At 39.5% G+C, this 18,749-nt stretch overlaps 1 protein-coding gene across 8 annotated transcripts in view; it reads right to left on the reverse strand.

The window, feature by feature from the left end:
* THRB (thyroid hormone receptor beta) overlaps positions 1–18,749 on the reverse strand; it is a 129,538-nt gene that overhangs the window by 15,053 nt on the left and 95,736 nt on the right. For all 8 annotated transcript variants that reach the window (XM_035317155.1, XM_035317148.1, XM_035317150.1 and 5 more), the window contains 2 exons: positions 7,131–7,231; positions 2,708–2,855 (listed from right to left, as the gene is read on the reverse strand). In XM_035317155.1, the coding sequence (XP_035173046.1) occupies positions 2,708–2,855; positions 7,131–7,231 (249 nt within the window). The remainder of the gene's footprint in view (positions 1–2,707; positions 2,856–7,130; positions 7,232–18,749) is intronic.

Genomic DNA, 18,749 nt, shown 5'->3' on the forward strand with positions numbered 1-18,749 from the left:
GCATACAAAAATGGCAGGAAGCTCTTACAGTTGTCTGAACTTTGGTCTTTCCTGTATCTGATGTACTAACTGCTTACAAACACCTTAACTGATCACAGAACCACAGAATGGTTTGGGTTGGAAGGGACCTTAAAGACCATCTAATTCCACCCCCTTCCATGGGCAGGAACACCTCCCACCAGACCAGGCTGCCCAAAGCCCCATCCAGCCTGACCTTGAGCACCTCCAGGGATGGGGCATCCACAGCTTCTCTGGGCAACCTGTGCCAGGGCCTCACCACCCTCATAGCAAAGAAGTTCTTCCAAATATCTAACCTAAATTTCAGTTTAAAGCCATTACCCCTTGTCCTAACACTACATGCCTCTATAAAAAGTCTCTTTCTGTCTTTCTTATAATCTCCCTTTAAGTACTGAAAGGCCGCTCTAAGGTTTCCCTGGAGCCTTCTCTTCTCCAGGCAAAACAAGCCCAGCTCTCTCAGCTTTTCTTTCAAGGAGAGATACTCCAGCTCTCTGATCATTTCTGTGTCCCTCCTCTGGACCTGCTCTAACAGGTCCGCGTCCTTCTTGTGCTGGGGCCCCAGAGCTGAATGCAGTGCTCCAGGTGGGGTCTCACAAGGGTGGCATGGAGGCGGACAATCACCTCCCTTGACCTGTTCATCACGCTTCTTTTGATGCAGCCCAGGATATGACTGGCCTTCTGGACTGCAAGCGTGCACTGCCAGCTCATGTCCAACTTTCCATCCAGCATTACTCCCAAGTCCTTTTCTGCAGAGCTGCTCTCAATTCATTCATCCCCCAGTCTGTCCTCATGTCTGGGATTTCCCTGACCCAGGTGCAGGACACGGCACTTGGCCCTGTTGAACCTCACGAGGTTCATGTGGGCCCACTTCTCAAGCCTGTCCAGGTCCTCTGGATGGCTTCCTTCCCTTATATCCTATCAACTGCACCTCTCAGCTTGGTGTCATCTGCAGATGATAACAAACTGAGTGCTTAATTAGCAAAGAAGCACTTCAGTATGATGAAGTATGCTTCAGTACCATACATGACATAGTTCTCTTATTTATCTCTCCAAACCTCATTTTTGCAGAAGCCTGGATTGCAAAGAATGACTTAGCCTTCTAATCCTTCTAGTAACATTATGTATACTACAATCGTCTTTGGTGGCTTATTCCACCAATAAAACCGATATGTAAAAGCTTTGTGAAGACCAAGACAAAACACTCCTCTAACAGACTTGGTGTAATCCACGTTGGGAAAGATGCATTTTTGTTTTCTTTAAAGTAGTATTAGCAAAATCAATACTGTATTGTTCATAATATGCTCTTGTAAGCCAGTATAACGTAATGGATTTGAGAGAGTACATAGATGAGTGGTCTTACTCATAGGAGGATCAACCACCTGTCGCATGATATGATCAGAAACAACCTGCCTTTGGTTCTTTCCCCAAGCCCTACAAACGGAGTCATTCTGTGGCTCCCTAGTTCCTCTAGTTCCAGCAATGCCAGACACACAAACCCCAGGGCTGTACATCTCTGACCATCACAGAAGGTTTCTTCCCAATTCCCATACAAACACGAACAGGCCATTGAAAAGACTGGCCTGTTTAAGAGAAGGACCATTCCAACCCACAATTGGTGGCAAGCAAGTAGGAGTAACACAAGCCCTGTTTACACAGTTTCTGTTCACACGTTTTAATTCTAAGGTGGGAGAAACCTTTCTCAAGTTCGAGATAGGCAGCTTGTCTGCCACTCTCAATGACAGCTCCTTTGACACATCTGTATGTGTTCTCCACAGAGACAGCTTTATGGTATTGACACTTTCTAGTCAGAAACAAACTCGGACAAACTTCTTCTTCTGTACGGCTGCTAAATGGTTGATGCTCATCATTGTCTGATGTGTCAGACTGGGATGGATTTGAACTGATGATCCAGAGTTACTCAGTTATTCAGCTCCCTCTCCTAAAGTTCCACCTGGTTAAAATTGTGTCATTTATTCTGTTTCTTTCTATACAGAGAACATTGTTCTACATTACTAATGAAAAAGACTAAGTTAGAATATTCTTATGTTGTTTACTGGGTCTGTTTTCCTTTTTTTTTTTTTTTTTTTCCCCAAGGATTATGCTGGCAACAACCATTAACACTAATGCACAGGGGGATTTACGTGAGTTCCTCCCATTTGCACTAATTGAAGTTATTGGTGTAAATCCCTGTGCAACGGCAGGAAAGGAAGACCCCTAAGGGTTAATCTTACAGCCATATGTTCTAGTTCTTTAGAATGAGAGTCGAATTCTTTGCAGATAACTTCTTCAGAGCTAAAAATAAAACAAACAACTGCAGGATGACTCATACAATGACATTCAATTTTACATCCTCCAGAATTTTCTAAACAAGATGTTTTTTTCAAGCAAAGTGTCCATCCAGATGCATTTCTCCCTCCTCTCCTCCTAAGAGTTAACATTCCTACTGCTACTCAGCCTGGTAAGGCCAGGAGAAGGTGCAGTCTGGTAAAGTGTAAACAAAAAGCTATAGCCTTTAGAAGTGGTTTGATGCAATGAGCATATTTCCCCAGAACAAATTATTGAAAACAAAAAATGCTGGCAGTTCTGCTTTACTTTAATAATCTTCAGCAATCAACATACTTTAAGCAAATAAATACATTAAAAAAAAAAAAAAGAGAGAAAAGGAAGAAAAAGAGAAAAATATACTTACAATCTGTTGCCATGCCAACAAAGATACATTTTTTGAAGCGACATTCCTGGCACTGATTTCTTGTTACTTTGTCTATCACACATTTTCCTTCATATTTACAGGAATAGGTTGGATGGAGGTTTTTCTGAATGGTTCTTCTAAAAAATCCCTAAGTGCAATAAATAAATACATTGGAAAGCATTAGTACTGTGTACTTTTTTCAAATTGAGAGTCATTTTGATTTGGTAGAAATGCATCTAAGGATGCAAGATAAAACACTCCATTAAACTCTCAAAGAGGGAAAAAACAGAACAGACTTATAGTTTATTGTATTCCTTTTCTGAGTTTCATGGGGCACTTTCGGCCTAAAAATTAAAACATAGGCATCTGAGATAAATAAAGGCATAAGGACAACTGTCCAGAGGAACAAATAGCCGTTACACATTACATGTCTTCTTCCGGTCCTGTGTTTCCGTGTGCTCTTTTTTTTTGTGTGTGTGTTTGAACAAGGGAGTTTATTTTGAGCCCCCTTCTAAATTACACAACCCATTCAAAGGATACTAGGAGACATATACATACTTTTAATTACAGGACAGCTTCTGCAAATAGTAAAGGTGTGTAAGTAATGCTACTAAAGGGTTAAGAATTAACAGTTTTGCTTCCATCTTTCCATCAAAGCCAAATAACCAATCAACCAACCAAGCCTGGGCAAGAATAAGAATTTTGCAGTCAAGCCCAATTCTCCCAGTCTTTGAGTTTGGTTCTAAATAATGGATCCATAATTCTCAAACGATCTCCATTTCTGATAAAAGGAATTAATTTGTATTTACCACAAATCTCCGTATTCAAAACAAGCCAAAAAAGAGCTCTACCCCTCTCCACCTATATCGTATCTACCTATCTATAATCATGTATATATAGCCAACTGCAGTACAGGTAAGAGGTCAGATCCTCAGCTCACACAAACTAATGTCACTGATTCGTACATACCACAGACCCTGGCCTTAGGGAGAGAGATCTGATACAACCTCCCTCTGAACATTATAGATCTAATCCTGATACTAATTTCAACATGAGTTTTCTCAATGCCTTTAGCAAGAGCTAAAGTTTGCAAGACCATGGTAATATGGACAAGATAGGTTGCAAAGGCAGAAATGTAAATTCCACTTTAATTTTAATTGTCGCCATTGTTTGAGACTGTCTACATTCAGCAATGCAGCCTGGGACCACCCTGACACACAGAACACACTGGGACCATGGTCCTGTTTGACTGGGGCCACTGTAAATGGCTTTGGTTTCATTGAAAATAATGGCAACATCCAAGTGAGGAGGGATTTTATCTAATGAATAGTCTCTTCACTTCACCAGGCAAAAGGTCTGTTTTTAATCACGTTAGGTAACACCAGGTAAAATTTTAGAGCAGTGTTTAACATCTATCCCTTAATAAAGATGTTGAATTAAGACACATGGATAAGTCTATTTCAGCTTGAGCTCCTATCTCCTGCAAAGACAGTGAAGAACTCTGTCCTCACTAGAATTTTATCTTACAACATCCAACTTGAGCTAAGGGTGCAACTTTTTCCTCCTCCGTAACAAAAAAAAACAAAAACAACAAAAACAAATCTTAATTAAACTGACTTCATAAAGCATGTGTGTAAATCTTTACAGGACTGGGACCTGCTGGGTTGAGCCAAAATCCAGGAAGTCAAAGGCAAGATGTTCTCATGTGGAGTTTGGATGAGGTCTCAAATTCTCATTTACCCAACTGGATTTGGATTTTACTCTCAACCCTGTGACAAATTCCTAGAGACAGAACCTGCCCCTCTCCTCCCTGAAGATGTCTCTGGACATCTAGGCACACTGAGTAACCTCTAGTTAGAGCAAGAAATAGAAAAATCTCTGATGAATCTCAGGAAGTGGCACTTCTGAGTGGCACAAGAGGAAGACTTCTGTCTTCCAAACCTTGCATGGGACTTAACGTAGCTCTAGCTTTATAACTGTAGCACTTTTCACCAGCTGTGTGAGGACCAGCACATTTCATCCTTGCATTTCTTTGTATTCCTCAGATTTTTTTATTTTTATTTTTTGGTAAAAGAAAACTCTGATCATCTCTAGAAAATACATGATAAAAAAGTTGCTCTCAATATTTATCTAAACATTTCGTTGCAGATCACCCATTTCTCTGCCTTGGTGTTCAGACTCATTTTCAGGCTTAATCTTGGCAGTGTTTACACAAACGTATGCCACTTTCATTTCCTGCATTCTGTTCATGTATGCACATGCATAAATAGGTATATGCTGTTACGATCATGCACACAGCCACATTTGATTCCTCTGACAGATGATTCAGACTCCCTTACGTCACTGGAAATTTCACACATACACACAGTTAAGTACAGAAAAGGGAATTTCTAAGCTATAAAGAGAACAAGTAGATTTCAAATCTAGAAAAATCTAAATTTCAAATCTTGAAAACAAATACTTTTCAAAAAAAAAAAAAAAGTAAAGAATCTGAGTATCAACAATAAAAGAAAGCACATTTTATTGTAAGGAAACCTCTCTTTTCCTAAATTCCTTTACTATGCACCTATACAGAAATAGGTGCAGTGGGTACAGCTTGGAGAAATAATTCAGGGACATCTGAATTTGTTTTATTTATATTTGAAGCCCTTACAATTTACTCTCCAGAAATCATGCGTGAGGATCCTTTGCTCACAAAAGCACTCAACAAAGCAAATTTTTGTCTGTCAGCCCTAATTAAATTTGTTACAAAATGAAAGTAATTTTGAGTTGAAGCAACTAGTAAATGTCAAATTTATTGAGAATTAATTATGTATACCTTTGCTGATAAATCATACAACTTGAAACGTATACGCAGGCCCTCCAAAGCATGAATTGAAATTGTCCACACAAAATAGCTGTCAAGCCATCTTGGACAGTGAATACAATTGCAAGAAGAACAACAAAACAAAACAGTCTGGAAACTAACTATAAGGAGGAGAAAGAAATTAATTACTTGTTGCAAATTGTTACCTTGGTTCTTGGCGCACATAAGCATTATTTTAAATTGCACATCAGATAGAAGAATTATTTATGAAAACCTAAGTAGATTTGGTATGCTGTATGCTTACAATAGCTGGTAGGCATATAAAGAAACACTTCATTTAGAGTACCAAAAGTTTTAGTAGGAAATTTGGTGAGAAATATAGCTGTTCAGGTGGGGCCAAAGCTATTTCATAATGCCCCACTCTGCTTGCTTGTCATTGTATCTGAATTAAGTCATATTCATATATTTTATGAATTGTTATCATCTGGTATATGGGATGCAAATGGGTAAAAATCACTTGTTTGGTTCCACAGTTATATAAATATTTTTTCATACACACATATATGTATACATATAAAACCTTTATGAATATTATCACAAACCTGTTACACATGGGATATTTAGGTCTTTGTGCATCTCATAAATGTATTTTAGGGCAATGCTGTACAACAGAAGGAACTATTTCAGTACTGTTGCTGTGATATGGGGCTCTAAAGACAATCCAAACCCCAAATTTCAAATCTAAATATTCCAGACTTCAGGAATGAACAGAATACGACTTTTGTGGCTTAGTCCCATGACACTAGTGCATGACATGTGTGGTCCCATTTGTTTAGAAGAACGTTTTTTTTCCACAGGAAAGAATAGTTTTCTTACAGGCTACTCAGGCAAACTCAAGCTACTCAGGCAAATTTATGGCAATGAAATCATGTAAAATGTGCCTGACTGTGTTATTTCTTTTCTTTTTTTCTTAATTTGCTTGCCCAAAGCAATCCTTTTTTTCATTTTTCATGTGGCTTTAGAAATGCAATTTAGGACTGAAAGCACATTTCAATATTGTTAAGTTAAAGAAGCAAAAAAAAATTTACATTTGTTCTAACTGGGTGTCAATGCTTCCTGAAGTGATGGATGTTACTGCTGTATGAGCACGTGGAAGGCACTTTTGTTTTTATTTTGTTATAGGGATGATGAGAGGCACTGGAACACTGTTAATCACTACAGACTCATCATGGCCATAGGCAGAATCTCAGCTATTGCATAAACAGCTCCACTGAAGTTCCTGGGAGGATGCTGATGTACACTGGCCGAGAACGTGGCCAAAGAAGTATTAAAAAAAATGGAAATGAAAAAGCTAACAGTTAAACAAAAACAAAAAATCTAATTTCATTGTCTTCTTTGCAGAAGCAAACACTGCAAAAACCAACTATATTCCTTATGCATATGAAGATCAGCAGCAGAGCCAGATACGGCTTATCATCAGTACTGGATGTTCTTATTCGCTTCTAATCTTTGGCTTTTTTTTTTTTTTTTTTTTTGACAGCACAGTTCAGGAAGTCTGTATAAATGGAGGAGCTGGAGAGTTATTTCTGATTCCCACCTTCCCACTGTGCCATTTACCTTGCAACCTTCACAAGTGATGCAGCGATAATGATATCCGGTGGCTTTGTCCCCACATACTACACATAGCTCATCCTTGTCTAAGTAACTGGGTATATACCCTGTAAAGAAAAAGAGGATGGCATGTAAACTCTATATAAAATGATATGATACATTTGATATAAAAATATCATAATAACTTTCACTGCAGATCTTGTCTACTAGCCCCGTACTTCTGAACTCACTGGATTTCCTGAATAAAAAACTCATGCTAACAATATCACAGAAGTATTTAAACACAGTGTGCAGTTATCTTCCACCTTTTATGTTGTTTCAGCAGTTACTGGTCAAGAGGGACAAGTCAGAACACGATTGCTCTCTCCTGAATAAAGTATTACCTCAGAAAAATAAATATATCTATTTTTACCTCAAAGGCTTTGATGTGAAAAAAATAACAGCAAGACATAGATTATATTACTCTCTTCTGTTTCACAAAAACCTGATATGCTTGTGTACTGAAGATGAGGTTCCAGGTTGCAGAGTGACTCAGGGGCCTGCTAGTAAGAATATTTACTGCCGGTGCCTTTGTTTCAAAACAGCTCTGCAGGTGTGGCTCCAAAAGCACCAGCAACAGATCACAAAAGCTGTATCGATCATAACTTACCTGGGTGTGTTCCACAGTTGCATTTAATATAGCTTGAATTTAGGGCAAAATACGTGGGCATTCAAATATGTGTGTGTGCATCTGCATGTGTAAGAATATTTTCTCTTCTGAAGTGGTTCGCCAGACAGCCGATGAGTGAAATCAAATATTACTACTATGAAAAACATTGGCAATGCTTAGTTCTTTTCCCACACCATTTGTTTTGACAATACAAACATATTCTCAATTTAAGCAAAACAACAACAACAAAAAACAGTTTTAATGGCAACCAAAGTAATTCTGAACCAAAGAGAAGTTTGAAATGGAGTAAAATACAAACCTTTCAAAGTAAGTGTCGCCATAATTCGTAATTAATGGAGTTATAGTACATAACTTTTCTTTCTGAAAAACCTCTCTCTACAGACGTAACAGAAAGACCTCAGATTCACTTTGAGGATAGCGAGGGAAGTGCAGCTATTCATGTAACCCTGTAAAATTACTGAAGTACAGTGAATGTTTCAGAGAACAGCCGAGTGCCTGGGGCTGGAAGGCACCTCTGGAGATCACTTAGTCCAACCTCCCTGCTCTAGCAGGGACACCATGGCTCAGGGCCATGTCCTGTCAGGTTCTGACTGTCCCCAAGGATGGAGACTCCACAACCTCTCTGGGAAAGCTGTGCCAGTGTTTGACCACCCTCACAGTGAAAGAAAAGGTTATTTTCTTTCACTTAGATGGAATTCCCTGTATTTCTAGTTGTGTCCTTTGCCTCTTGTCCTGTCACTAGGCATCACTGAGAAGAGTTTGGCTCTGTCTTCACCACTCACCCCCATCTGGTCTTTTTACACATGGAGAAGTTCCCTGAGAACCTTCTCTGTCCCGGGCCGAACACTCAGCCTCTCTCTCAGCCTCTCCTATGTCAGATGTTTCAGTCCCTTCAGTGTCTCTACGGCCTTTCACTGGACTTGCTCCAGTGTGTCCATGTCTGTCCAGTTCTCCAGCCTGTCCCGGTCCCTCTGAAGGGCAGCACACCCACCTGGTGTATCTGCCATCCTCCCTGTTTTGCATCAGCCGTGAACCTGCTGAGGGCAATTTATGAGTGCAATGAGAGAGCCCTTTGGATGTGGCTGTCTGTAACATCATCCTTTCCACTGGCTTGCTGAACCCACTGGCAGCACAACACGTTAAACCTGACTCTGAGCTTGCTGCCTTGGTAAGGCTTGGTAGGCCACAGGCGCATGGAGAGCAACCAGCACCAGGACTCAAGGCACCAGAAGGCTGTTGGGTGATTTTTTGAGGGGATGGCTCTCATCCTCCTGTGACCAGCGTGCCAGAGGGTCAGCTCAGTAACAGACAGCTTGAATGAAAGCGTAATTCTGAGTAATTATGAGACCTGCACATTACAGAGAGACAAATAAACCTCTTCAGGTAATTCTGGGACACAGGACCACTCTGAAGCCATGCCCACCCTTCTGCACCTCAGGCTTACTAACACTCCTACTGGACTCTGAAAGGGGACTGGTGGTGTGAGCAGTCTACATCATCAAGACTGATACGATATATCAGTAAGATGTAAGATGGCAAAGCATCAGATTTACATTTAAGTTATATTTCCCCTTTATGAACTTGGGTAAAGGCTGGTGGGCACGGAGCTGGTTCCATGACCTTGAGGGAAGAGAGACAGCAGGGTTTTGATTCTAATTTACATCCCTGGCTCCTAACAGACATTATGCTGGTGGAGGATTAGCAGAGGCTATTATCCTCCGCCTGCCCCCCTTTTGCTCACACAACACAGACACTAACTACATGGAGCTGACACAGGAGGAAGGAGCATCGGTGAAAGGAAGCAGGATTTTCTCTAATTTTCTTGTAACAGTTAGTGGCTTCATGATATTGCTATTCATGAAAGGCAGACTTAGTTGAAGCATAGGCTATGCCCTCTACATTTCAGTATCGCTGGCTTGCTTCCTCAAGAAATACTTCTGAATTAAATGCCTTGATATTTCATTAAGAATATAATCTGGTTAGCACTGCTCATGTAATGGGAGCTTTGTTCTACTGGAGCAGCAGGAGACAACGTGTTTGAACTGCTTCCTTAAATACATACAGCAGCCTGCACATGTGATCGCTGGTGGCTATCTCCTTGGAGTTTCATGGCTTTATCCTACTCAGGAAGCAGTTCTCAATCTGGCAGAAAAGAAATCTACAGGCAGTCCTAGTCAGAAATTAAAAACAGAATCCCTACATGTAAGCACATTCCTTTTTTTTTTTTTTTTTTTTTTTTGTATCAACAGTGTTAACTGCCGTCTACTTACGTTACTTCAATGCAAAATATTACGTTCATCACTTTTGCAGGACTGTGCCCATAGCACAAGATAAACACACAGTCTGATCTCTTTGATTCAACAGGAAACATGGATAGAAAAATTTCATTATAACAAATCACTGGCAATAAAAGTGCACAATAAACACCTTTTTTATTTCTATTAAAAATCTGAGAGTGACATCCACACTTTTGTTTGTTTTAATGCTCTTTACAACAACTCATTGGGTCAGAAGCAGAAGGAAAGCAGGAAAATTGGACCTTTAGCAGTGTTTTAAAAAGATATGTGATTCAAACAAACAGACTGTGCCAAGAGGAAGAAGGTGATCTACGACGTTCAGTTCTTGAAAATTGTAACATCCACTGTAAATAATTTCTAGTAGTTGCAAATATCCAGTGTGACCTCTGAGTAAATTCAATGCAGTTTCATTTGCCCGGCAATGCAGAGAAGCAACTCCAGTACATTTTTGTTGCTACTCACAGTTAGTAACAGTATCAGCAGGAACAAAATTCAACAGTATTTTTCTAAACTGGGCGCCAGCACAGAAGCTACAAACAGTGCAAGGCAGATACCTTGCAAGGTCATGGACAGTAGCAGAGCTGTGTGTTGGTGCTAGATGGTTTGAAGAAGAAGCAGAGCAACAGACTTCTCTCACTCCTTGCAGCACTGAGGGAAAACAGAGGAGGGGTAGACTGATAGAGACTTGTCTCTCATGTCAGCAAGCACTTTGGCTTCTCATGTGTTCAGTAAGCCTGGACCAAAAATAAAAACTCCTACGTGGAAGAAGAAAATTCTGTATGAGTAGAGTAACTCAGGTGCTCTCAAACTACAGAAGAGTGTCTAATGACAAATCTTATGGGAGCAATAGGTAGGTTCCTATTTCTGGTGTTTATATTTCATTCTGTATTTCCTGGTCAGAGACTATGACGTACATAGCTAAATGGCATCATTCAAAGCAACACCCACCTCGCTGAACTGTGCAGGAATAGCCGGTTCTGTTCCCTCGTCTGTCAAGCCTGTGTCTAGCATCCTCATGGACTATCATGTACATCCAGTATGACCCTCAAAGTTGACTATTTATGTATCAAGTATGACTTGGCATCGTCATTCCAACGCCCACTTTGGATCTTTGCTCTGAATGGAGAACACCAATAAATGACCTCGACCCGCCACATCTGGTGTTTCCCCGCAGCCTCCGGTAACTCCTTTGCTCCAGACTCCCACCTGCCAGCCTGCCTAATCTTACCAGCTTGGTAAGGCTAAGTACTCGGCAGGACCATCACTCCTATCCCAGAAGAGTGTGTTGTATAATCCACTATAACCAATCTTGGCGGTGATCTACGGTATCTTTTAAATTGCAACACTCCTCGTAGTGGTACGGAAAGAAACAAGCCCCTTCTGTAGGAAAATGCCCCTGCAGCTGTAAGGACAGACTGAGACCTGCTAAGCTATGCAGTCACGCAGCCGGTGTCATTAATGCTGTATGCCCACATTCTCGAATCACCATTTGTGGGAACGACACCTCAACGCACGCCCTGCATGGTATAGCAGATGGGCCGGACACAAAGAGACATTCTGTGGCTATTTCTGCTCCCCTGCAACAAGGCAAAGAAAAGCTATTTAAATAAAAACAACCCCTGAAAAATGATACTGTGTTTCTTGTTGTTTTTGTTTTTCTTTGTACCCTGGCACACATTATAAAAAGCACATTTTGAGAAAAGCAAAATGCAAGTTTTAGTTTTGTTAAAGCATCGTTGCATGGACTTTACAGCTGAAGGTGCCTGTCTGCACGCACCATGTAACATTGGCTCAGGGAATAAACCACCCCTTCAAAAATTCTAGGGCCCAGACTGTGCTCGACTCTCCAACCGGGTATGTGAGACCGACAAACAAATTGTGTCTATATACCAGATGTTCCTTATCTGATTGTTCCTGATCCACCATAGGCTTACTCCTTGCAAGCAAGGAAAGACATTTTTTCTACTGCACAAGAACACATGTGGTTTAAGACCATTATTCAGTATTTTGATTTTCATTGCACAATGGCACAGTCCTGTATTGAGTTTACTCTCTGAAATCTTTCCCCATCTGGCATGACTAGAGACCACTCACTAAAATGAGTTTAGACTTATTCATAAGCTAGTATTCACCTACCAGACACTGCAGTACCAAAATTAAAAAGAAGAAATTAATTACTACCTTGAGAATCCCTAACTGTGTTAGAACTGAAAAGAAAATTCATACTGCTGTTCTGATTTCATAGTCGTGCTGTAACTCCTTGCAAAGCATAAGAAAATTACAAGAGCAGTCTAGATATCATCCTCGATACACTCGTGTAGAAGAAATTTAAAGGATGTTTATTGGACAAAACACAGAGCTGAGTCAGAAAAAAAGCATACTCCATTCTTGTCCGTTTGTACAATTTTCGATACTGATCAGACAGGCTGTGCTGATACACTGATCCCTGTTTCCCACTTCCTTTAATTCACTCCCACTGAGGAAAATTGCTTGCTTCTCCTTCAAGCTTGGAAGCACAGAGAATGTTGTTAAACAGATTCACACTTCTTGGTAGCTATCTGGCTTGCTTGTCCACAATTTTGATTTTTGTTAACGTTCTTTCATTTATGGAATTACTAAAATTTGGAAAGAGATTCTGTAAAGCTAGAAATTGGAACATTTTTAATAGTCTCTTTTTTCTAATCTTTGGGTTGAGTCGAAAACCTTACCAACAGTAGTGCATTTTGCACAGATGTGCTTAAAAATATTCTAGCCCAAACTGTGTTATCACATAAACTGCTGTGCTCAGTACCATACTTGTATCCATTACCAGCTACAGGTACAAAATGCACTATCACAGATAATGCTCAAGAGTCAGACCTTATTTTTTTTTTTCCAAATTTTAAAAATATTTTTAGAGACCATACTTTAGTATCCCAAGTAACTTACTTATTTAGAAATCTCAGTGAATATTGGTTTTACCACTGGCATAAAAACAAAGTATGACTTAGTTTACTCTTCCATCCTTCATTTGGTTGTGCAAGGGTTACACTAAAGGAGCTGAAAACACTTTTTCCACTGACATTTTTATTAAAAAAAAAGAAATTGATATAATTCCAAATGCATGATGATTTGATGAAAGAGATGCCAATTTTCTGATCACAGCTACCACTTTAGATGTGTGGTCAAGAGCAAAACTACCCATTTCTAAGCTCTAACTAATAGTTAACGGACTTGGAGCTGCTCTCCTGCAGGAGCCAAAGATGCAAAATACTCATTCTTTTGTAACTTCATTATACGTGCACATGCTCCCTGCACTGATAGGAAGACATTTAGACACAACCCCCATGTTGTATTTTCTTGGTTATTCAAAAAGTACCCTTCACACTGCTAAAAAAGTACCCTTATGTTTTCACACCGCTAAGAACTCAGTTTGGACTAATTCAGCAGCATACTCTAGCAGTTACACAGTTTGTATTCTTAGCTGCATGCAAACTGCTTGAGAAAATATAAAGGGATATACTGATGACAATTACAATTACAGTAATAACTTTTGAAGCCCCATTCACTCAGCATAGAAAGGCTCTTAAAAAGATGGCATTGACCTCAACCTTACATCTGGGAAAAAAGGGAACCAACAGTTGAGTAGCTTGCATTGCTACAGAACGACTCAAGAATTTTAGCCTGCAAATCTTCATGTTTTGGGTCAGATCTAGTTACTTCTGGTCCGCCTCCACAGCACCTGAAGTTAAAGCTTAATTTCATAGACAGCAGTGAGCATCTCTTGTTAATTTTGTCTGCGAAATGCAGCCCTCAGCCCAGCTTTAACTTTGCAGACCTATTTTCTGTGTTGTCCAAATGGCCAAAATCCTGCACACATCCCAAACGTGGGGATACAGAGGTTTCTGGAGATACTTCTTTTGTACTTTCCCGACTGCACTACCTCTATCCTGTCATGGGGTACTCCTCCTTACGTAAGTACAGGTGGTGTAAGCTGATGCAGGGACGTTTTTCCCTAGACTCTCAGCCTCTGTGCAAAGGCTACGTGGCACGGGCTCGCCAAAGGGAGTACGATTCTTCCATTATGCAGGGCTGCGAGTGGCCCTGTGAGAGGGATAAAATATTCCAGTGTAAACTCTCCAGGACGGAACCCGGAATAGTACCTCATTCTCACAAACATCAGCCCTGTTCTGCTCACCAGATTCCATGGCCTCATGTCAAAAACAAAGTGTATCTTGTCATCTGTTTTCTGGGGTAGGATAAGGTCCAAAAGCAGTTCCTGAATAGAATGGGAAGCTCCTGTACAAATGTTGTGCTGCTATCTTTTAGCAGCGTACAGTACAGCACGGAAGGCCTGGGGCAACAAGCAGGTGCAAAGCTAAAACCACACCTCCATCTCCTGAGTTTCCAGAATACATTTTTTTTTTTCCTTAAAATTCAAGAATTTCATCAGAATTTGTGACAGATAATCAGGAAATTATAGTTTCTAATGTCCTGTAATAAGTAGAGCAGAGTAGAGCAGCTTAAATGTTTTTGTTTATTTTAGAATAACTAGTTATACTTTCAAAGTATATTTTTTTCCCTTTAGTGACATGTTGTTGGAGTCTTTCACTCTTGTTTTTTGAATTTACTTCCTGAATTCTTTTAAAGTGACATTAAGACAGAGAAGTAATTAAATTCCGCTATATCCATGTACCCTTTTCAGCATAAAATGCTGATGTTTCTTTCTTCCCAGATGGATGAGACTTTAACTATTTAAAACCTAGCAGAAGTTTTGATTAGAAAAGCCTCCATGTGCTGCTGCTTTAAAGTACAATCTGATTCGAACAGACGGAATATTTTTGAGCTTACTAGGACTTTCAGGGGACTAACAGAAATACCAACTGCAACAATGAAGACTCCTCATGGACACCTGCTTAGGGACTTAATTTTGCTTTAATGGGCTATTACCGACGCTTCTCTAACAAACTGCCTCTTCTCCCCTCAAAATCAATTCTGGATCAATACAGGCACACATGCCCTGTATGGAGCCTTCTGTTCTTAGGACAGGATTAAAAGATTCGTTAGTTTTACGATAGCTTGGTTAAAAGACGGAAATTAAAAAAGAAAAAAGAGATGGAGAAGATGCACATGTCCCACACAGTTAGGTCTGGTCTGCTTAACAAACTCAGCATTTGCAAAGGTTCGACAGAAGGGATGCAAGTTTGTATTGATTAGCACAGCAGCACAGCTCTGAGGAGTCCCAAAGAACGTTGCTCTATCTCCATGAATGATCAATTAAAAGCCTGCCCGAGAGACAGCTTCCATCCAAATTCACTGCCATTGTTCGTGAAACCAAGGTAGCAGCAAACACGGGGAAGACGAGTGGTTAAATCAGTTCTTTTAACCAAACAAGTAAAAAACTTTAAGCAGAGCATAAATTGTATCAGCGTATAAACTGTACTGAAAAAACTCATTTAAAACTCTGATATAGGTGTATCAGTTACTATTTAAAATCCTTTAACATTCTGAAAAACATATTCCTTCACTGACTTTGCAATAGCATGTCTCTATTAAGTTGATACCATGTAATTTTTTTTTTTTTACCAAAAAACAAGACATGAAAAAAGTCCAGAAAGTTATAAATTCTTCAGCTAAAACCCAAGAGTAAATGGCATTAAAAAGCCTTCAAAATGATGCACAGTACAAAAACATGCGTTATTTTCAACTACATTTAGTCTACAGTTTGACCATGTTCTTACAGATTGCTAGCAGTTTTTTTTTTAAAATAACTCCTTCATTATGAAATGTAGTGCTGTTCAAATAGTAAAATTAAGACATTTTTCTATCAAACACATAGATTTATTGTACCAAGTGCTAACGAATATTGCCTGCACAAAGGAATATATTTCAGATTTCCATGTCGTTAGTAATATTAAACAGTCTACTTTTGACTACAATGCTACTTTAAAAATAGTAAATGGGGTTTATCTAGCTAGTTCCATCAGATTCATTGGCGTTTTGGATAACTGCGTAGAGAAAATCTGGTCTTAATAGAAAAAGGATATTATGTTGATACAACAGACTGTATGTATATTTATTCTCTAATTATGTGATTTTAAAGAAACACGAGAATGTATACTCTGTATGCATCAGTTTGCTAGTCTGACTTCAGAACAAATAACACTGAAAAGATTTTCAAGCATTTGTTGGCATTTGGGGCTCTTTTTGAGAAGTGTTATCTGCTTTGTATACTCGAGAGAAGAAAGAAGAAATTCTAAAAACAAGCAAGGATTCAATCCAAAGGCAGCTGATATTGCACTCTGATTCTCTCCCACAAACATATTGATTATAGCAACTTTTTGGATTCAGAATAGTCTGTTGCACAGAAAGAAGCTTGAATTTTCAGTCTTTTCTGCTTTGGATAATCAGTAACTGCATGGTTTTCATTTAAAAGAGAGTTACTCTATTAAATGTAATCGTTTTTCCCATACGTATTTACAGATGTATTTTCAAAATATTTTGCCTGAGTTGCTGAGTAAACAGAGTTCACATATACTGGCAACGAGGACTCACACAAATTGTTTGCAGGAAACTAGAAAACACAGCTTTAAGATGAAGAATATGCAACGACGGCATTTCAGAAGAGAAACTTTCTTATCTAGCTCACCGATGAATAGTAAATGAACTTAATAGCCACAAAAAGCAGAAAGCAAGCAACAGATATGAAAATGTCTTTTATAGATTTAGAAAAAGTGCTTGGAAATCCTCAATGCTCACAGAAAACCTTACGATCACCTAGCAACCTATGTTACTGCTGCTTTCAATTTTGAACAGGCAGCCTTCACATTCAAAGATGTATCTGAGCCAACTGATGCAACTGTAAGTTTAAAGCAAGACAAAAACAAAAACAGAGATTTTTTTTTGTTATTTAAATAAATTGCCCCTACCTTTCTTCTGAGAGTACGATGGCGACTGCACTTGAGAAAAAGTAGGTTTTTCTTCGGTGAAATATTCAGGTTGGTTGTACTGATTCAGGGCCATGTCCATGTCAGAGTACTCGCTTTTAAACACGTTTCCAGGGTAACTACAGGTATAAGGCTGATTCACCGCCCAGGCCTGTTCCATATATATGTTGTTACTGTGCAGGACCTGAGCATCACAACTGCTGTAACCCTGATTATCTTCGATATATGTGCAATAATCAGTGGACTGCATGTAGCAATTGCTACCAGCAGCTGGGTGCACTTCATATATTTCTTGCATACAGTAGTTCATTTTGTTACCCTATCTCAGCTTCTACTTTTCGCACACACACACACACACACAGGCATGCATACACATGGAATGGGAAAGGAGCACTGAATATACAACACCAACAAAGTCGACTGCAAAACAGCCCGTTTTACTTTGGAGCGGCACCTGATGTGCTAAAATCCTATTTATACCGGGACGGCTTGTGAACTCCCCTGCCAGTCAAACATATTGGGAAGCAGATTTATGACAGTCAAAGGTCTTAATCTGTGACTGTAAGTTAATTCCAAGGGAAGATGGCAGACAGGTAGCAATGAGCACCAGACAAAGAAGCGACGTCCCGACAAGCCTCCTGCTCCACTGTTTGTCTGCAATAATCATTTTATAAACCGTTTCCAGCCTTTCCCAATATGATTAGAAAATGATTACTAAGGCAAGGACACAGTTATGTCACTGTAGTTGTCAACTTAAGTGTGAAGCATTATAAAGACTGCTTAAGAACTCCCAGAGGGCATACGCTGAAAATCCTAAAATCAATAATCCTGTTTTTCAGCATTAAACCACAGAAAATCCAATAGCGCTGTGTTGATGACCCAAACAGTAGTCTAGTTTTACAAAATTTAGCAACTTAATCTGTCATCAGCTTTATTGATTTTGGTTTACAGAATTACATGCATGAATCTCCCCAGCCTTCCACACACGTCCAATCCTCCCTATTGCCTGGTAATGCAGTTAGGGGAAAGCAGCTTTTTTAAACTTCAGTGATTTGGGGAGGTAATTTCTATTGAGTTCAACAGGTGGGAAACTTCAGAAATAATATAAGTTAATTGGCAAAAAGAACACTGCTTAAATATTATCAATAAGCTCATTGTTTTGCTATTTTCTTAGGTAATCTTTTACGTTTCGGTAATGAAACACTTTCAGAAATGCATCTTTGTGACAACAGCCTGAGTAGAGTAGGCAGAGCTTTTTGCTTGTTTTGGCTCACATATTACACTTGTGTAATACAGTGTGAAAAAGCACACATTAACAGTTAATTTTTTTTTTTAGCTCAAGTCCATGATGTAGATTTTATAAACGGGGATTTTGTCTGAGATAAAAGGCATGTATCAGGCAAGACCGGATTTTTCTAGAGTGGATGTGCAGCATTTCCTAAAAAACAAGCCTGTGTTTCCTAAGAAACTTTGCAATAGTTGTTTACACTGAAACCCCAAACCCGTACCCGTTGATATGGTTGGTCGGTAATTCCGTAGTACATACAAATGCAATACGTACAACCTGCCAAGCATACTGCTCCACGCTCCCCAGAAAGAAAACATTCCACAAGTGCAATACGTGGGCTGTTCATTTTCCACAAAACAATCTCCTTTAAAACCAGCAGCACTTTATGTCGGAGCTCGCACAGAGGTGAGGCTGCATTTTACAGGTTAGCAGAGCAGAGTACCC

This window comes from Oxyura jamaicensis, chromosome 2 (assembly GCF_011077185.1).
Source record: "Oxyura jamaicensis isolate SHBP4307 breed ruddy duck chromosome 2, BPBGC_Ojam_1.0, whole genome shotgun sequence".
Taxonomy (NCBI): Eukaryota; Metazoa; Chordata; class Aves; order Anseriformes; family Anatidae; genus Oxyura; species Oxyura jamaicensis.